The sequence below is a fragment of the Alligator sinensis genome, unplaced genomic scaffold (genome assembly GCF_000455745.1).
Source record: "Alligator sinensis unplaced genomic scaffold, ASM45574v1 scaffold329_1, whole genome shotgun sequence".
Taxonomy (NCBI): domain Eukaryota; kingdom Metazoa; phylum Chordata; order Crocodylia; family Alligatoridae; genus Alligator; species Alligator sinensis.
Window position 1 is genome coordinate 198,025 of NW_005842550.1, and position 21,760 is coordinate 219,784.

General features: G+C 39.5%; 1 protein-coding gene across 3 annotated transcripts in view; it reads right to left on the bottom strand.

The window, feature by feature from the left end:
* Window positions 1-21,760, bottom strand: part of COL11A1 (collagen type XI alpha 1 chain) — a 269,666-nt gene that overhangs the window by 107,863 nt on the left and 140,043 nt on the right. For all 3 annotated transcript variants that reach the window (XM_006032152.3, XM_014523947.2, XM_006032150.3), the window contains 7 exons: window positions 21,460-21,567; window positions 15,498-15,551; window positions 12,130-12,183; window positions 9,705-9,749; window positions 9,509-9,562; window positions 9,367-9,411; window positions 3,707-3,760 (listed from right to left, as the gene is read on the bottom strand). In XM_006032152.3, coding sequence (XP_006032214.1) covers window positions 3,707-3,760; window positions 9,367-9,411; window positions 9,509-9,562; window positions 9,705-9,749; window positions 12,130-12,183; window positions 15,498-15,551; window positions 21,460-21,567 — 414 coding nt within the window. The remainder of the gene's footprint in view (window positions 1-3,706; window positions 3,761-9,366; window positions 9,412-9,508; window positions 9,563-9,704; window positions 9,750-12,129; window positions 12,184-15,497; window positions 15,552-21,459; window positions 21,568-21,760) is intronic.

Consider the following 21,760-nt stretch of genomic DNA (forward strand, 5'->3'; position numbering starts at 1 on the left):
AAATAATATCTCTGACTTTTTAAAATATGCTTTCAGGACAGCATTCAGGACAGCTTTACTCATTTGATAGCTATTTGATATGTTTTTTCAATATTTTACTTTTCTGTTCACTCTGTAATTTGGAGGAAAATTATTTATGTAATTGTGGCGTGTGTGTGTGCGTGTGCAGATGTTTAACATTTCTAAATTCACACCAAGTCCCTATATTTGCCATCTTGTTTCCTGTTCCTAAACCATAAGTTAAAGCAAGCTGTTTTAAAGATAAGTTTTACTGAGAAGTTTTTGCTATGGCAGAGTTCAGCATAGGGAGAATCAAAAATGGCAAAATGATTTTAAATGCACAAATATTGTGATAAAGAAATCAAAGATTTTTTCCTTTAACTCTTATTCTTTCTAAGCAGAACCAAACTCTAGGATCAGCATCATTAGTCTCTACACTATCCCTCCAAGATCCAAGCACAGAGGGAAATGCATCCTTTTCCTATGAATTTACCTGCCCTGGACAAGGTGTAGGGATTAAATTAGTTTTTGGTCTCTCCTGGGCAAACATTATACTGTGCTTGTGTAGGGTTACCATATTTCCAGTTCCCAAAAAGAAGACACCGGTTGCACGTGAGGCAGGGAAGTATATGACTGTGAGGGGCAGTGATACGTTGGTGCCCTGCCCCTGCCCATTCCATTTCACACTCAATCCCAAGCCAAAGTCCCCCCACCCCACAGCCCTGCTCCTGTCCCTCACTTCTGACCCAGGGACCCCTGGCTCTGCCAGTGATGCTCACTCCTAACCCACAGCCCCCCATCTTTACTGGTGCCCCTCACTCCTGACTTGCAGCCCCTTGCCCTGCACTCTGGACCCACAGACCCCAGCTCCTCACTTCCAAGCCATAGCCCCCTGCTCCTTTCATCTCCTGGCTGCCATCCCCACCACCCCCCTCAAACTTTTTCCCACAGTGGGCTGCTGCCTACAACCCAGCCTTCTCCACAAGTTGCAGTCCCAGACCCCATGGTGATCAGATGCTGCTGCAAGAGGAATAGATAGAAAAAGGCAGGTGCTAGGATCCTGGGGGTGCTTTCTCTGCAGAGCCAGAGAAACTAAACTGAACTTGTTAGTTGCTAGGACCCTGGAGACATCTCCTCTGCAGCCTGGCAGCCTCGCAGTTCACTGCTTCACCTCCAGCACCTGGACAGCTTCTCCCAGCACCGGTGGGCACCCACCCCCATCACACAGCTGAGCTGACCAAAATTCTGGACATTTGACCATATTTAACCTCCCCACTTCCCCAGATGCAGATCGGAGGATCCAAAAAAAGACATGTTCAGGAAAACCCAGACGTATGGCAACCCTATGCATGTGTGATGGAAAGGATAAAGAAAAAATGTGTGTAAGATTCCACTGCCCTTACAACTACTACCTAGGGAAGATAACTTGAGTGGGGGTGTGCAACCTTTCTGACATAACATTTTTCACAGCAAAGAACCTAAGGAAGTTATTATGTTAAGATAGCAGGCAAGGCTGAGATGCCAGAGTTGGTGTACAGGTTGTTGGGACCTCTTTGTCTGTTATCAAGACTTTGGACTGAGATCTTGTTCCACAGAACAGGTGGGAAAAATTCTTTCCAGTCACATAAAGTAGAAATCCACCCATCCTCTGTTCCCTCCCAGGAGTATTAGAAGAGGACAACCTACTTCTGGTTTCAGTGGAACTAAAAACAGAGTAAATTACTATGGACCAAATGTAAGATACCATGACAAAGCAGGCACTACGTTTTGAAACAATAAAAAATAATCCAGATCAGTAGACTTACTTTCCATCAGGAATAGGCTCCTAAAATAATATTGTATCCAGCAAGTACAATGTTTTAAATTAATGTAGACATTTATTAGGTGAAATGTAACAGAAGGAGAGAGAACATATGGCTGATTCTGCTCCACCTTGCTCAGATTCCTAAAAAACTGTTAATACAAAATATATGTAGGTCTTCCTCTCCCTTACTGCTTTTTTGTAAACTTAAGGGTAAAATGATGCTGTATTACAAAACTGGGTGCATTAACAAATTTTTAGGGACTTGAGCAGGGTGGAATAGAATTGCACTTAGGCAGCCAAGTACACTCATGCACCTAATAGGAGGAACACAATACTGCCAAGCGTGTATGCCTCCTTGGTGCATATGCATTCAGAATGGGTTTTGAAGAGCTAATTATGGGAAATGATTTCATGTAAATGAGTTCTCAAGCTCATACTGGTGCTGTTTCTAGCATTTCATTTGTCTTCCTTACACGCAGTACTTTTAAAAAAATGTTCAATCAGATGAGCTTTAAGGATGAATCCAATGCGGCAAACATCTTGTATTATTACCTGGTGGTTAGAGGGCATGCAACTAGATAAGGTCCTTTTTTCACTTTTTATAAACATAACCAAACAAATCTGCCCTCTACAAGAAGCTGGAAAGACTTAAATGACAAGTCACAACAAAATGAGCACTGCATTCTAATAGATTGGTAATCTGCATTTTAAAAAGAAGTATGTAAAGTGTGGATGGATATACATGACAGACTCCAGCAGCTTGCAGGGGGCGGGGGAGACTCTCTCTGATAAACAAGTTGATAATTTACATTTTAATGTACCCTGAGTATATATTTACATTAGTAGCAGAAAATGTTGATTCTCTGGATCATGGTGCATGAATAAGGTCTAGTTAGGTGCCTGATGAATCTGCTTATACAAAGTCCTGAGACCATCACACCAAGACCTTTGACTCGTATGCCTAGGCAACAGTATGCAGGAGTGGAGGCTACCTATGACCTACCATCCCCACTTTAGACGACTGAAACAGAATCTCAATGCCAAATTTAGTCCAGACATTTAGTGCTTCCATGGTTGCAACTTCTGCCACAAAGCAGTAGGTAAGAATTGCTGCTTACTGCCTAATCCCTCAGCGAGGGTACATTTCTGTTAGGGTGATGCCACCTAGTCTTTCTCCAACTAAGGAGTACCCACAAGGCAGTGGGCCTAGGATTTTGAGACTCCCTACACTCTCATTACTTTGGAGTTTGCAATGTAGTATTTTATAGGAATTACCCCACCACACAGACCCGCCACATTACCACCAGGCTCTCCAGTCAAATGAAGTTTACAGTCATACTCAGGACTAATTTATATTAAATGCAATATAAAAAAACCCTAAATATAAACTAAAATATTTATATGGTAACCCTTAATGGTCCATGTTTCTCAAATACTTCTGTCTATAATAGGAGTCCTTTATTCTTCCCTTTCCTTCTAACAAAATATGTGCTGAAAAAAAGAAAAAAATATATATATATATGAAAACAAAAGGAATTCAGAGTTCCTGCTAAAACTTCATCTTCCCCTGATTTTGAAGTGCAAAGGTCTTGTAGGACTCCCACTCCCAGTTCAGTACACAAATACTGCATCTCTTATGAGCTGCAACAGTTAGAAACTGGACAATCTCATTCAGTGCTTTGAATATCTAATTTCTGTAGGGTTTTACCACAGCCTTAATGGTACTTAATCTTAAAAGAGATTTGCTTGTTTGCAATCTACATATTCTCCCCCAGATACATTATAATTAATCAAGTCTAAGATGTTTGCGACAAAATGTAACATAGTTCAAATATCAACTTCAATAACCTTCTATGGCAAATTATCTGCATAATAATTATGTAACTTTTAAAAGATACTCACAGGAGGTCCCTTTGGTCCTGGGAATCCAACAGGTCCTTGAGGCCCTTGTGGTCCCTAACATGAAGAAAAACCAAAAGGTAAAGTATCATTCCAGAGGCTGTCTCATCAGACCAAAGAGTTTACTTCAATTATGTTAGCTCATGAGTTTTATAGATAACATTTGGACACAAAGATAAAGCCAACTATGAATTTCACATACATATTGCTACCGGCAATTCAAATACACACAGGTTGATGGTATTTCCTGTATGACATACTGCATGACATGCAGTCCTTTATCACATCAAACACAGTTGCGCTTTGCCAAATGTTTGGACAATTTTTCCAACACCTAGCAATATCTGTTGAATGAGAAGAATTCTAATTTTGTAGCACTAAAAAACTATGGGTGCAGACAGAAGTGACAATTTTTCCTGGATCTGACCACAGAAAGCAATCTATAGCTGTGGCCAAACACAAGTGCATGGCTGCACACCACTTCAAAAATGGCTAATCTGGTGAAAATCTGAAACCTTATTGCATGAGGGTTCAGATGAAGATGTTTCAAATCAGTGTCTTCTGTAACTTCTGTCTGCACTGTCTCCTAGCCTGTCACTGTTTTCAGAATGGGAGAGGGGAAAGGGAGAGGAGGGAGTTCAGTCTAGAGTTTTTTCAGTCCTCCTGCTGGAGGGTGGGGTGAGTATATGGAAGGTTCCCTGAGGTGGGGTCACCAATTCACCCACCCTGCCCTCCAGTGCTGACTGGGAAACCCCTAGAATGAGCTAACTGTGCTCCTTTCCCCCACTCCCCTTCTGAAAACAGGGACAGGCTCTCAGGGATAAGGGGCTGTTGCTAGGGGAAACCAGGTGTACACTGGCTGCCAGCAGCTAGATCCCCACCCACCCCACCCAGAACCAACAGTGAACTTCTGTTTGGTCCAGGGGATTATTATAATTCAGAATGCTGGACTTCTGTCTGCACCCTACGCTTTTGAAAGAAAGTTAGCAACACAGAGGGCACATCTCCAAAAAAATGATACTTTGTTGCATACTTTTGGAAAGTTTGAAAAAATAAGACAAAGAACTAGCTTATATGATGGTCAATTTTAGAAGCGCTCACTAAAAAGTAACTACACCTTTTCCATTTGATCACTGCTGGGATTTGCTGTTAATATTCTGAATGGGACCCAGTCTCACAATTTTAAAGACCTTTACCTGTTAGAAGACATTCATAAGGTAATAAAGCATCTTTAAGAAAGCAAGCAGAGAATCCTTGTCTTATTCTGTGTGGCTACACAGCAAAAATGTGTATCCAAGTCATTCACTGGTCCTGTTCTACGTATCATGCTGCTGTATGGTTTTACTAGATCAGCTTCAAAATATGCTAGAAATTTCTGCTTAAAATGTCAAGTAAAAATCCTGCAGAGTCCACCATCTCCTGTGAATTATGACAGCTTTCTGCTCTTGTGGTAAGGCACTAACTGTCTTAGATTCCCTTTAAACCTCATTAATTACAACCTGAAACATAAGGAAATGCTGGCTTAAAGCCAAAAGTATGGCTCCCCCTTGCAGTAGAAAAGTGTTATGTGTCTCTGTGTAAGGAAAAAGGCTCTTTGTTTAGGAGCAGACAGAATTTGGTATTAACTGAATCCAGTTCCTGGACAGGATTTAATTACTATTTATTAGCAAATAAGACTCAACCATGTGGTTTGGTTACCCAGAAAATGTTCCACACCAGAGCTAATATACATTTTCCTTGATTCTGTAACACTATCCACATTTTCTAGTACATCTCCAAAGTCTCTTTATACACAGTTATCCATAGGTTGAACCTTCAAACCTCTCCCTCTTTAACTATACTCCATACTGCATATTACTTGATTCACTTTCCTGTATCATATTCAGAAACAGCAGAGGAGATTTTAGTTGCTTACAAATCAGAAGCTCTTAAAAGTGGGGCAGTGTAAGAAGAAAAATAGTAAACCTGGTTCACTTAAATAGGAAATTAATTGATCCCTCTCTGGTATTGGGTTAAAAGCAGAGAACTTGTTGTACTCGGCCTTGGTGAGGCTGCAGATAGAGTATTGCATCCAGTTTTGGGCTCCACAATTTAAAAAGGATGGGGGGAAGCTTGAGAGAGAGCAGAGGAGAGCCACATGCATGATCAAAGGTCACGAAAACAGACCTTATGGTGAGAGGCTGAGCCATGGAACTCTTCAGCCTGGAACAGTGCAGGCTCAGGGGTGATCTGGTGGCCAATTATACGTTTATCAGGGGTGCTCACCAGGATCTGGGGGAATGTCTGTTCGCCAGAGCACCCCAAGGGATGACAAGGTCAAACAGTCACAAACTCCTCCATGACTGTTTCAGGCTGGACATAAGGAAGAACTTCTTTACTGTCCAAGCCCCCAAGGTTTGGAATAGACTGCTGCCAGAGGTGGTTCAAGCACCTACTTTGAATGCCTTCAAGAGACAGTTGGATGTTTATCTTGCTGGGATCCTATGATCCCTGCTGACTTCCTGCCCCTGGGGTAGGGGGCTGGATTTGATAATCTTTTGAGGTCCCTTCCAGCCCTAATGACTATGAAGTCTATGAAATCTATGAACTCAAAGGCTAGTTGCCATTTCTTGCCCATAAATCCCTCCAATACTTTGATCCTCAAATACTGAGGTTTTCTAATGAAAAAAGTTTGCATTTTTTTAACTCCTAATATGGACTTCAGATTTCAAGTCGCTGGGCTTATGGTTCATATGAATAGGAACTACTTGAATACTACTATCTTGTTAAATTTACATTTCCTTTTTTGTCATTAGATTTTCTTTAAGTTATCCATAGAGGAAAGACAGTTAACACCTACCAGCTAGTAGTTGGAATATTAGTTTCATCTTTCCTCCCTCTTCATTCTGTGCCCCATTTTGGAGCGTACGGACACTCTGAATGAATGATCTATAAGGGTCACTCTCAGATGAAAGGGTACGCCTGTTACATTTCTCCTTTGGCTGTAACTAGTTAGTTCCTCTCATGGATGTCTCTTCTGCTGTGTCTCATATCCGTCTATCTTTCCCTTCTTTACTGTTCACTCCTCCTTGATTCAGTTCCTAGATCTTTGCTTACCAGCTCCATACAGAGGACTCTATAGCTCTTTGCCTGGCCTTATTCTTCCTCATACTCATACTCATCATCATTAAGTGTCCTGCTCCACTCATTACTCCCTCCATTGTGATCTCCAACTGTCTTTCATTCTAACTTCTAGATATTTCCCATTTCACTAACCTTTACACTCAGCTCTGGACCATGACCTGAAAACCAGTTCCTCCCTATTTCCTCCACTGCCTAGTATAATGTAGGGCAGGGGATGGGGCTTGAAGCCCTGAGTTGAGAGGGCACTTGGAGCCCTGAATGTGTAGAGACTGGGAGCCCTGGGCAATGGACTGAATGAGACCCCAGTGTTAGGGCACAGTGACTGAGAGCTTCAGTGGGGAGTGAGAGTCTCATGTGAGACTCTGGAGCGTGGTCCCAGTGTGAGGCACTGGCGTAACATGGATGCCATCTGTGAGGTATGGGACATGGTACAGGAGAGGTCAGAGCCATGTATATAAACCCTTGGCATCGGGGCAAGTAAATGGATAGCCTCCCACCTTATTGTCATCGTTAAAATCATCAAAGGTGTGGCAGGAAAAGTAGGCGGGCAGTTTGCCCTAAAGCAAGTGGGTGGGCCTACAGTTAGACTGGTCCAGGGACACTCACTTGTTACATATAGCCCTCCCTTTTGTACTGGCTCCCATCTATCATTCTAACCTTTGCCTTACCCCCCAGCTCCATCTTACTGCTTCCCCCTGTTCCAGTTATTCTCCTAGTTCATCAGCCACTCTGTTAAGCTTTTAGGTAAGCATCTACTCCAAGGAACTTCGATTTGAGTTACAAGACAGATAAAGACTCATTTAACAGAAACTGTTGTTCACATATATTTATTATTCATTTTTCTTTACATATTTAATGGTTTTCAACCAAAAAGTTTGCCATCCTTTTTTGAGAGAAGAAATTGGACATCTACCTTTCCTTTTGCATACAGTCATGCATATTTCATAATAGAAGTAGATGTTTCTTAGAAGCTGACACACACTGTCTGCAGTTAGTAGAGATGAGACAAACACAGACAGTGGAAAATTCCCTGTGGTTGTTTCAGTTCTTGCAGACACTTAGGCAGTGGAAATTCAAAATTTCTAAAAAGCAGCTTCTAAAAAAGCATTTCCACTTATTGCACATTCTCCTGATTTCAGATTTATCATATACTCTTGATCTGCAGCCCTCATCCCGGAAGCCATCCTTACCTACACTCACTTTTTATGGTAACTAAGACATTTATTTCAGGCACTGCTCTTACTAACTGTTCACACATTCCCAGGGAAGATTGTTTACTGTTGATCAGCAAATGTTATTAATCCAGACATCCCTCCCAAATAGTGTAGCAGATAAGATAGCCTTAAGCAAGATTCTACACTGCTTAAAAAAACAACGTCTTGAGCATGTCTACATGAGATACTGACTGCACAGTAGCCTGATACTACTGCGCAATAGCAGTAGTGTCACATGGCAAAAACCATGATGAAATGCTATCGTCACAAAAAAGGCATTTGTTGGCACTACTGCACAGTAACTCAGGTTACTGCCCATTTATTTAGTACCTGTTTATACAAGAACTAAATAATTGGGCAGTAACCCAAGCTACTTGTTTATACAAGTACTAAATAAATTTGCAGTAACCACTGTACAGTAGTCACATGTAGACACGGCCCTTGATCACCTTGGAATTCAAGATTCTGGAGGTCATAGGGAGAACAGAAAAGCTAGCTAATTGTGTTCCAACTCAGAATTTTGTCCCTATTCAATACAGCACTCAAACATATGTTTGATTTTAAGTATTTAATACATGCTTAAATGCCTAGCTGAAATGTATATGGCAAAGATTTTTTTCTTTTAAATTAAAAGGCAAACATTTAAGTGCTTCCTAAAGCAATATGGAAACAAGCCACCAGAATGTTCATTTGGAAATTGGGAAAGAAAGAAGTCATTTGGCTTAAGCCACTTTAAAATACCTCAAAGAGCATTTTCATTTAGCTGTTGGAATTATATTTCTTGTCCTGAAGTTAGAAACCAATTTTATAAATATTTTCCATATATGCTGTTGAACAAATCAACTTAGCATATTTCACTCTGTATTGAGTGTAAAGTAATAAGAAGCAACAAGTATACAGAAAATATGTTAAAGGGAATTCTTAACTAATTAGGATAAAAAAATAAGTTTCTAATGGAGAGGGAAGGGGTGAGTTCTTTTGAAAACCCATGAATCTACTGGAGCTGTGTTGAGGATGGTAACAGAGATCAAATCTCAAAATTATCAGGGATATAAAACCAAAAGTCCACACGGTTCTTTTAGCTTCTTGGGGATACAAAACTAAGAGCAAAAGAACAAGTTTCTAGCTTTGCAGGAAGGACAGCATTGTTAAGAAAACCTTTGTTGTGTCATAGTGTGGTGGCCCAAATGCTTCCAGTCTAAGTCAAAGAAATACAAAGCCATAAGAAAAATATTAAAACAAAAGAAAAGGGGGAAAAAAAAACAAACCTTCAAACATAAGTGGCTGGAAAGAATTATCTGAGGAACAGTTATCTAAGTGACATACCCTTTCGCCTGGTGGTCCTGGGGGGCCATCATTGCCTGCAGTGCCCTAGGAAATCAAAGAATAATTTTTTCAAAGGTAAATCTTACATTTTCCTTGTGAAAAAGCACGTGCAGCAAATCAGTTGATAGTGTCTTACAATTACCTTAGGGCCTGGTTTTCCAGTGGGACCTCTTGGGCCTCTTGAGCCTCGTGGACCCTATATATTTGACACAGCAAACAGCAAGAGTTTTCAGGTATGAGAGCACATGTGAGTTGCATCATTCTTCACAGGGCTGCAGAGGTGACAATTTATATGCAAATATCAGCATTCCTTTGAAAACACAACATAAAATACTTACTGTTGGTCCACGTTGTCCCCTCGGACCAGGCTTGCCATGTAAACCCTGCCAAAGAAAGCCCAAACTCATCATCATAATAGGATGAAGTGCTATTTTATCTTTTAACTATCCATTCTGCATTTTAATTGAAATAAACAGATTCTTACTAAAACCAATCATTTACCAATTTCTTAGGATATTTTCCTTTGTCTCCATGTTAAATTCTGCCTTAAGTACTAGACCATGCTAAGGAAGGTATGACGGACTAAGCCCAGGGCCGTCCCTGGAGGGCGGTGAATCGGGATGACCGCCCTGGGGCCCATGCTTTGGGGAGCCCCACGGAGGAAGGTGGAGCAGCTGCAGCGACTCCACGCTGCCACTGACTACACGTAAAGCCACTCAGCACCAACCCCACAAGCTGAAACCACCACCAAATCTGGCTCCTCTGGCCGCTCGCCATTCCCCTCCTTCCCACTGCTGAAACCACCACCGGCTTCCTTGCATCTGGGGGCGAGGCATCACACAGGATGATTTGCCCCAGGTCCCATACCCTGCTCAAGTCGCCTCTGAGGAGAATTCTGGAACAGCCAGAATTCCTCCTTAGAGCTCCCTGGGAACATGCCCACTGTGACAACCTTACTAACCCGGAGCTGCTCCACTGGCAAAGAGGAAAGGGCAGATGTCACCCCTTCAAAGTAGGGAGCAAGGACTATTATCCCTGCTTATAACGATCACATCATTTCCATCAGAAGCACAAAATTACACCAAAAATTGGATCTTCACTTGTAGTTCCAATATATCTTTCATAAATATAATACTATGGGAAACACTTTCCTTAAGCTAGGCTTTATACTAAATTTGCAGTGGATTTACATATGAAGAAGCTTTACATTCAAGAAATTGTTTCCCCCGATTGAAGAAGAAGGTTTGTAACTGCTATTTGTTAAAACCTAAATTGCAAACTAAAAAACAAACAGCAGCAGCAATGACAACCCAAAACTGCTGTCTTAGTATGACATTCTTTCTCATTTTAAAACAGTTAAATGCTTACTTCAATTGTTTTATTTATTCTTATCTCACAGCACTTTAAACAATGAAGATTTTACTACTATAGTACTACTGGGGCTGAAGGCTCTTAGAGACAAGGATTGTCTTTTCAGTATATGTGTGCATAGCATAATGCAGTCCTGACCTATGATTATGACCTTAAGACAATTCTACCATATACAACTGTTACATACAAAAGCTAACTAATTGTATTCCAATTTAGAAGTTTGTCCCTATTCAGTAAAGCACTCAAAAACTTTACTAACTTAAATGTGTTTAATACATGATTCAATGCCTAGCTGAACTGAAAGCTTTATGAACACCTGATGAATGTTTAACATTCTTAGATTTCATATTTTAAAGTCTTGCTTTGAAGTTACAGCTTCAACTTTATTAAGCTAACTTGCTGATTAGGAGAGTGTTTTAATGCTGCTTTATCCTAAAAGAATGGTTTGAACATTGTTCTCCATTCCTTGTGGCTGGTCACAATAATAATATGCTTTTGTGTCAGTGAAAACAATTTTAAAAAACCCCAGAAGCAAATGGAAAATTCAACTGCCTCTCATAAATGATATATTTAAAGTGGTAAATCTGCACTTGTGTTTTTATACTGCTAAATAAAATGGATTGGTAGTCACAGTAATGACATACATTACTTCAGTTTGGCTTAATGCCACACTGCGCTGTCATGACCTATGAATTCCAAGTCATCCTTTCATTTCTGATAATTTCATCAGTTTTCTAACAACCTGATCGGCTACATCCAGTTGAACTTTACACATAGCAGTGCAGTGATCTTTCTAGCCTACATCTCATTTTTACAGTAGTTGGAGACCCTGAAAAATAGATTTCCCCCCACCTGCTTCAAATAAACAAAGCAGCAAAAGCTGACATTTTGCATTTATTTGTTAATAAATATTTGCTCTTCATGCTGCTTGCTATATTTTATATTTTCAAAGCCCAGGTTATGACATGTTTTACTTTTAGTAAATCAATGCATAGAAAATTAAAGTTAAGTTCCCTGGAGTGTACACTACATCATAACTTGATAATCCACAGCTAAGGGAAAATAATCTTTGCCATTGGTTCATCCAGTCCACTCTTCTCTCTCTGATAATAGATGCTTCAAAAGAGACAAAATCTCTACCCGCCCCCCAAGTACAATTATGGAATAACCTACCAAAAAATCTTTCTGTGCAAGTTTTAGAGTAGTTGGGTTGATGCTTTGAAGTATGAGGAATCTTACAGATTTTGATAATATTTCATGTAGCTATAAAGTCTGTTTTATCTAAAGAAACACGTTTTGCTTGGTTCAGTTCTGTCACACTATGATATCATTTAGTGGTTAATAAAGCATTTAAATAGTTAATAAAGCATTAAAAAAGTCAGCATATCATACCCTTGCACCTTTCTCTCCATTGGCACCTGGGAATCCAGGGAAACCAGTGGATCCCTATATGGAAAGAGAATACAAATATTATAAAATATCTAAGGGAACACTACAGTACATTTGGTATTCATTCTGGATCTAGGACTGATTACTAAATTGATACACAATGTACATCTAGTTCAATGAAAATCTCTTTTAATGGTACCATCTCTGATTTATATCTATAAATTAACTTACCATGATGCCTCAAGTCCTGAATGCATTAAAAACATCAACATAAACAATAGATATTATATTTCATAATAATAAATAAGAAAGGGTTTAACAAAACTGCATTTTTTGTTGTTAATAGTAGGAAAGAAGCATCAATCATCGCTAGAAATAACTTCATCATCTCATAAGAAAGAAAAATGATCCATTCTCTGCTGCTTCACACCTTGTGTAATAACTTATACTTTTTTAACTTGAGTGCAATAAAGTTGTTAAAAAACACATCAAAATGTAATCATAGTAGTCACTTTGCACAGTAAGTGACCTTTCAGATTTCAAAGGGGTGGAGAATCAGGAAACAGATTTTTCTTTACACTGAAGATGATATTTCTGCTTCTCTAATTAAACAACAGCCTGAAACTGTTGGATTCCTTTTGGATCATTCACTACCATCAGTTGGTGATATTCCAAACTGGTTCATCAGCGTTTGGTATTTTATTTTTGTATCCAGGACCAAGGTCAAATGCTTTCCTGAGTTTGTTAGCCCATACACCTGGTATGTGTTTAATTCACAATGCTTTTTGGAGCCAATTTTACCTAAGAGAATGATGTGACTAGCATCCTGACTGGTTACCTTTAACTCCATAGCATGAATGGTCAGGGATCATTTACAGCAGAGTTGATTTAGGGAAGCCTCCAAAGTGGGACTGAAACTCAGATCTATTAATCTTCAACAAGATATGTTAACTACCTTTCCACTGTGTCCCATATTCCCAGCATTCCAGTTTGTAAATCTGATCTTATTTCAGGATGACAATGTATTATCTCATGCTGGTATATGAGAGTGGAAAATTGCTTGTTTCTATTCCTGTGTTCCAATCAAAATTGGGCCACTGGATACTCTTATGCAATTTATCTATGACATTTGCACACTGATTATACAAACTTGTACAAGGTGCAACTTAGATAATTAATTGTACACGGTGCAACTTAGATAATTGGTCATAGGTCGTTTTGGCTCTGACGGCAAAAATACTTTTTTTGTGTGTTTTAACAGATAACATTTAGTGAATATCAAGGGAATATTTGATATCCTTTTTCTATAACTGCAACCATTCCTTCCACCACCTCAATATGGTTACAGAGAGAAGAAATGACATGAATTAACATGTACAGCTGCTTTTAAGGATATTTCTACCCTTTCCTCTTTTGTGTTTTCCTCTGCTTTCCAAATAATCCTTTTCCTTTTTTTACTTCTGCCCTACAATTCTGGAGCATTTCGTTGTCAGCTGTTACCATGCCAGTTCATTATGGCCTGATAAAATTTACTTTCAAGATATTAAAATTAAAAGTCATGGGTATATTGGTGCATTCTGGCTGCAAAAGTATGAGACACATTCTGCTCAGTCTTCTTCCTGCGATAGCTCACCTTTGTGTGTATAACCAGTTACAATTTTTTAAAATCACCTTAGCAATATGTTAAAAGCAATCTAAAACACTGGTTTCCAGAATATAAGAATTACTACTTCTCTTTTCAGTTTTATTTAATATAATTTTCTGTCACTTCTTTTATAAGATTTTCAGGGTTCACTTTCAATAAATTTCATTTCCAACAAATCATTCCAGCTACCCACTAACTGGATTGTCTTTGGAGTCAGATAGCCCTAGAGGTGGTGCTTTTAATGAACAAAGCAAGAAGGAACTTTTTGTGTTTTAAATTATTTTCATTAGATGTGACTTCAGGGGATGTAAAATCTGAACAATGTCTAACTTTCTCTCAAGACCCAATATGCCCTTAAAATCTTTTATAATTACAAGGGAGAAAAATAGACACACTCATAAACTGTTCCAACATTGGCATCAGAGGCTTAGTTATAAATATTTCATATGTGCAGTACACTAAGAACTTCCTGCAATCAAGCTAATGAGGAAGGACTACACTGGAGAAAAAAATAAAGTTAAAATGATCTTATAAATGGCAGGAGTCTAAGAACTGTACAAAGTAGTAAAGTAATGAAAAGCAAAAAGTGACAGAAAATAATCACCATGAACAAGTAGTGAATATTGGGACAAGACTTCTTATTTTCTTTAAGCAACTATTCTGGCTTTCATGTGGTCTTTATGCTGACATTATTCCTAATGCTGATTTGAACTTGACTATAGGTGAAGACTATATATTATGAAGCCCAAAATAGCCCCCAGACACTTAATGCTTAGTAGCTGTTATTACCGGTTTTTTTAAATCTGCTTGCTTAAACTTCTTAGAATAGTGAACAGTGAATTTAGCTTGCAATCTAATCAGGTTTTAACATGGGGAAGATTTAATATAATGAAATTCCTGATGACTTCTGTATTGAGAAAAATCTGTCAATTTTCTTTGAAGTGTACATTTTATTCTTTTTGATTTGTTTTGTTTTGTTCTTAGAACTGAATAATGTAAAACCTCTTTCATCTTAAGACTTTTCAAAAGAGAGTTCTGATGTAAAGGAGAACAAAAAGAAAGACTCAAATCTCAGACATTTGGGTTAAAAGGCAAAAGAAAGGAAAGATCTGTTTATCAAGGTGAATATTCTTCATGAATACTTCCCTTAGACTGTAGAGTCTTTTTCATTAACAGAGCATTCAGTGAACAAATATTCTTCAGAGAGTTCACTTAGGTAAAATGAAAGGGCCAAAATGTAGGCCATAGATATAAAAAACACTTTACTTAGGCAGCCTGGAGGTATTATCAGTTAAAATCTGGAAGCTAAAACACATCCAAGAACTTAGACTAAAGCAAAGCTGAATATTTTACTGAGGGACCATTCAGTTCAGCTAAAAGGGCTCAGGGAATCCTTAACTATACTGTGTCACATCTGAGAAACAATTCAAAGATAGGATATCTGTGTTCAGCCTCTGTCTCTCTCCGCTCTCTTCTTCCACCCCCCTGTTCTCCTCCTCCTGCCCCCAGAAACGTTCTTGAATTTTTTTCTTTCTTATTCCTTATTAATTTTGAAAAGAAAAGCTTCTGAAATATATTTAATTTAATTAGCTTAGTCCAAGTTGGTTCTTTTCTCAAACCTATGCTAAAATAACCCTTTGTAGTATATATTTTACTGTTATTAAGTCCTCATAAAGAATTTAGATAACGGACCAGTTAATGTATATTTTTCAAATAACTTACTTACCTTTGGACCTTGTCTTCCTGGATAACCTGGCAATCCTGGAACACCAAGTTTACCCTGTAAAAAAATATAGTTTGAAGTAGTTTACTCATTGCTTTAGATATAATTGTTGTCTTCTACAACTTATATTATTTACTAGTTTATGAGTTTTATCACCCTGCCTCAAATATTCTGGCTTTGCTCCCAAAACCTCAATATCAAGGATAAAATCCTAATACTATTGAAGTAGATGGAGTTCTCTGGTGATTTCAGTGATGTCAAGGCATCATCCCAGGGTTCTTCCTAGACTTTAACCTACTGACATTGGAAACAGAGCATTAAGATACTGCACATCTTTTAACAGTGTTATCATGATAACATGGCCATCAGCGTTGTTTGGGGGGGAGGGGGCTGTTTTGTTTTGTTTTCTTCTTTTTTTATATATCACTGAAATAAAAGAAGATTGAAGAAGAAGGTTGGCCTTTCAAAGGCCTAAACCATAAGATGACATATCATTCCTCCATAATAATTCATAGGAATGAAACATAATGTTATACTCCAGCAATGATCTGGGATGCTGGAAAAGATGGGAGTTTCTACATGGAAACTAAAATTGTTTATTCCTGATGAAATAAAGACTTTTTTATGTAAATGTAAATGTATATAATTGTATTCAATGAGGCTTATGGATGCTTGCTGAGAGACGCTTTTAAAAGAAGAGATCATTTGTTTATAAAGATAATAAACACCTCCATTTTCTTGTGCAGGGACCGGGACTCCCCCACCACGATTCAAGACGGACTTGAGGGGAATGCCTCAAGACCTAAGGTTGAGGAGGACTGGGTTAGAGTGCTTCTGGAGGGGCTGGACGTGTTCAAATCAGCAGGTCCAGTTGCTCTCCATGCCAGGGTGTTGAGGGAGCTAGCAGGGGTTATTGCTGGGCCCTTGGCACGGCTTTACAAGCACTCGTGGTGCTCGGGCCAGGTGCCAGATGATTGGAAGATAGCCAATGTGGTCCCCATCTTTAAAAAAGGGAGGAGGGAGGACCTGGGCAACTATAGGCCCATCAGTCTTACCTCAATCCTGGGGTCTTTGAGAAGATCATCAAGGAGCACATCTGTGATGGGCCAGCATTGGGGATGATGCTCAAGGGCAACCAGCAGGGTTTCATTAGGGGCAGGTCATGTCAGACCAACCTGATTGCCTTTTACGATCAGGTCACAAAAGCATTGGATGCAGGTGTCACCGTGGGTGTAGTCTTTCTGGGCTTCAGCAAGGCCTTTGACACTGTTGACCACCCCATCCTCATTAAAAAACTAGGCGACTGTGGCATCGATGCCTGCACAGTCAGATGGACTGCTAATTGGCTGAAGGGTTGTACTCAGAGGGTGGTGGTGGATGGGTCATATTCGACCTGGGGAGAAGTAGGCAGCGGAGTCCCCCAGGGCTTGGTCCTTGGGCTCTCACTGTTCAATTTCTTTATCAGCAATTTGGACAATGGGGTGAAAAGCAACCTGCTCAAATTTGCTGATGATACCAAAGTTTGGGGTGAGGTGGGCACGTTAACAAGGAGGGAAAGACTGCAGAAAGACCTGGATAGGTTGCAGGGGTGGGCTAACAAAAACAGGATGCGTTTCAATACGGACAAGTGCAGGGTGCTGCACTTGGGCAGTAGTAACCGGCAGCACACTTATAAGATGGGAAACTCCCTTCTTGAGAGCATGGAGGCAGAAAGGGATCTTGGAGTCATCACTGACTCCAAGATGAACATGGGCCGACAATGCGAGGTCACGGTCGGCAGGGCTAACCGGACCTTATCGTGCATCCACAGCTGCATCTCAAGTAGGTCCAAGGAGGTGATCCTCCCCCTCTATGTGACACTGGTCAGGCCACAGCTGGAGAACTGTGTCCAGTCCTGGGCACCCCACTTCAAGCGGGATGTGGACAACATTGAGAGGGTCCCGAGGAGGGCCACCTGAATGACCCGGGGACAGCAGGGCAGACCCTACAATGAAAGGCTACAGGACCTGAACCTGTTCAGCCTTCACAAGAGAAGGCTGAGGGGGAACCTGGTGACCATCTATAAACTCACTAGGGGGGACCAGAAGATTTTGGGGGAAACCTTGTTTCCCCTAGCACCTCCCGGGATAACAAGAAATAACACCCACAAAGTTGTTGGAGAGTAGGTTTAGATTAGACATTCATAAGAACTACTTCACAGTCAGGGCAGCTAGGATCTGGAACCAACTTCCAAGGGAAGTGGGGCTGGCTCCTACCCTGGGGGTCTTTAAGAAGCAGCTTGATGCCTACCTGACTGGGGTCAATTGAGCCCAGTTTTCCTCCTGCCCCGGCAGGGGGTTGGACTTGAAGATCTACAAGGTCCCTTCTGACCCTACTTCTATGATTCTATGATAGTTGTCACACTACTAGTTAGATTTTAATGTCACATTAAATCTAGCTGCATGCAATAAATGATTTGAAAAGTTTCACAGAATAATTATTTTTATCAAACCCTGCTAAAGTCACTAAGACTGTTGCCACCACATTCAATTACAGTGGGTGTGTCTACATGAGACGCTACTACATAGTGGTTACTGTGCATTTATTTAGTACTTGTATTAGCATGCACTAAATAAGTTAACAGTAACTGGAGTTACTGCAAGGTAGTGCTGATGAATGCCTTTTGAGTGATGGCACTATGCAGTAGTCTAATAATAATACTGTGCAGTAGCTTATTAGCACTGTCTGTGTGGTGACACACTGCTGTTATTAGGCTACTGCACAATCAGTGTCTTACATAGATGCTCCCATTAAGACCAAACAACTGTATTTTGTTCTTTATCCAAACTCCTGTATACTTGCTTCTCATCCTTTCTTCAGTATCTGCAATATTTCATTATATGAGCAAATTCTACCACCTGGAAGAGGGTTCCAGTGAAATAGAACCATGTGAAAGCTGGAAAGACAGAAGGACCACCTTGGGAGTTGTTCAAATTATGCACCCTCTACATGCTATGAAGCTTCCAGTGCATGGCAGGAATGAGGCATGGGATAGTTTCTGTATCCCCCAACAGCTCTAGAGAAGTATACAGAGCTCATGTCAATTATTCGAGTCACTGGGCTGTAGCACCACCCTCAGAGGTCTTCTGCAGCCACTCCCTGCTATGAAGAGTAAGGATTTTCCCTTCATTCACTGAACACTAGGCAAGCCCCCGATACCCACTCTCATTACTCCCCCACCCCCAAACTAGTGTTTGATTTGGGATCTGCACCATATGGTATAATATCTATACAAATGGAATACAAAGTTCAGAGGCTTATTTAAACTAAGCTAACAGGATTGCCAACTCCAACAATTTTGCCAAAACTCTCCTGGTATCTGCTGCTTTCCTTAAAGTTTTGAAATCTCAGTCCCCAGAGTCATGAGATTCTGTGAGAACCTCAGATTTCAATAAATTCTTTCTAGACTTCGTAGCTCAGAATTACAACTCGAAAACTTGAAATACTGACAAGGCCCCAAAGCAAAAAGGAGATAAAATGTCCCAAATTTCATACTTCTTACACTATGAAGATTTTAATGTAACTTTAGAAAGCTGTGGATGGGCTATACTGCAAGTATCTTTGGACTGTGTAATCATCTAGAAATCTAATAAGAACAATATGCCTTCCAGCAAGAATCCTAAGATTTTCATATTTTTGCCAGGTCAGGTATATTGAGACTAGCTTGTCTTGGTACTGCATTTCAGTGCTATCAGAACTGGTTGAAGGCAGAAAATACAGGAAGATTCGAACATGCTATAGTAGAAACTTGGGGCATCTATACACAAGCAGTGAGGCTGCTCTGATGCACTGTAAGTACAGTATGTCACAAAGACTCAGTTAATCAAGTCTGCTGAAGCATGGTAATTACTGTGCCCTAGCAGACTCCAGTGTCATGTGTATCAGTGTCCCCTTGCTGAAAAATGGCGACGGGGGTGCTTTAACCAAAGCTTGTTCAACGAGCTTTAGTTAAAATTGCCCCATCGCCATTTTTCAGTGCGGGGATGATGATACATGTGATACTCTCGGCACTTTAATTACAGCAGCTCTTGGAGCTGCTGTAATTAAAGCATCTGTGCCCCCACTTTCAGAGCACGTGTATAAACGCCCTAATTTCCTATCCTGTTATAAAGGGATTGATTCACTGATCCTGTTACAACTGAATAAAAAGTGATATTCTGATCTCAACTATGCAGGAAAATAGCTCTGGACATCCTTTTTTTTTTTTTAAATGTTCTTGATTCATGACCTTGTTAGCAGCTGGCAAGATACTTTGCAACATATTTGGGAACATTAATTCCTAAATAGCTCCCAATAGTTAAGCAATGCTGAAATAAACCTCTTTTTGAAATGACTGAACTGACTTTTAGGATATGTTCTTTCATGACAGCTTATGAATGACTTCAGTATCAAGTCATAAACACAACCTCTTCTTGAACTTCTAGTACACCACATAAATAAATCTTTATGAACAGTAATGTTATATTTATGACAAGCAGCAGTTTATAATGAAACAGGACTTCCTTATAAAATATTCTCCTTTCTCTTTGTTCCTTTTTCCAAATCAAAGGAAAAATCAATTCAATTATTAATATAAAGGGTATTCACAGACCTATATATATTTAAATACTTTGCACACACAAATTAATTTCCATATTACATGTGCAGAATTGCAGAATAAATACTTTTAGCCCTATCTTAAAGAGGGAGAAACAGATAAAAAGGTGAAATTACTTCCTTAGATCATACTGAGGTTGAACCTGGATTAAAAAGTAGAGCTGCCTTTAATTTTTTTTCTAAGATGTCATGTTGTTACAATTGAGTAATTTGTTAAATTGTGTTGATTTGCCAAGTTTAATTTATGAGAAAGCATGTATGGGGGGAGGGGGAAGGGCAATTATTACTGTCAATAATTTTTGGACAAAATATTTGGATTTTTTTGCTCAAAATGAATTTTAATGTCTTATTTTTATTGAAATAAATAAGTAAAATCATGAACAAAATGTCTGTCAATTTTTTTTCCAGAATTTTTTTTCATGGTTCTATTTCCCATCCAAAATAAAAATTTGGTAAAATAAACATTTTTGAGACATTTTGACAGACCAATATTTTCCAATAGAAAATACCAAAAACAGCATTTTCAGCTTTATTGAGGATATTCTGACCAGCTCTAGTTTTGCTCAATTAAAAATTATATTTCCCCCCAGAATTTTCTTTCCTGAAGAATTCTGAACTGTTCAGATTTGTGTTCCAATTCAGAACGAGCCAAATTTGAAAATCTCAAAATCCTCCATGAAATAGGCTTACTATCTTTTGCGCAACTCTAAAATGCTGGCCTGACTTGTTTCTCTCAGCAGGCTCAGGATCTTCACCTTCCCTTTCAAGTTTCTACTTTATTATACCTTGTAAATATCATAGTCCTTGCTTTCTCCTCTGTTGAATGTCCCTCCTGCATTTTAGCAGCCCCTTTTCTCTCTTTTCCACAACTGCTTTCTTTTCATTCACTTATAGTTAAAACAACCTTCCTCTTCCCATTTGCCATACAGCAACATATTTCACCTCCTCCAGTTATTCTGCATAGTCTTTGAATGTCAACAGGCTCTCCAGCACTGCCACAGTCCAATTTTGTGTCCATTTATTTTCTTTGCTTCGTATTTTTTTCTTAAATAGAGTGCAATGTAAATCCCTAGGGACAGGAGTTTAGCTATATTATTTACCAGCAAAGCAATAGTACTGCATTGTAGTATACTGTAACACTTTTGTGTAGACTTACTAATAATCATTTCTAACATGTGTTTAGTGTAAATGCTCTAGTGGCTCACCTCAGCAGGTATACTAACTTCCTGCTCTTTGATAACTAAAGACATTTATTTAAAGAAGCTGATGGTCTTAGGTTCAAACCCTCTTAGGACACAAAGATTCCTTACATATGCTGACAACTACTGACCTTTTCACCAGCTGGACCAGCTGAACCTGCGTCTCCTGATGGACCTGCTCGACCTTTAGGACCTTCTGGGCCATCTTCTCCTCGTGGACCCAACTGACCTACTTCTCCCTAAAATTAATAACATGTAAATACCATATTTTCTTGCATAGAACTCACTCTGAAATAAGATACACATTATCTGTGAAAGGCAGAATAAACTAAAAAAAAACGTTCTTTGAAAATATTGGTGATAAGCAATAAGTAACTGAGTAACAGTTTTGGCAGCATGAGTCTCTGCTTTGGGGGAAGATAGAGGGAAAGA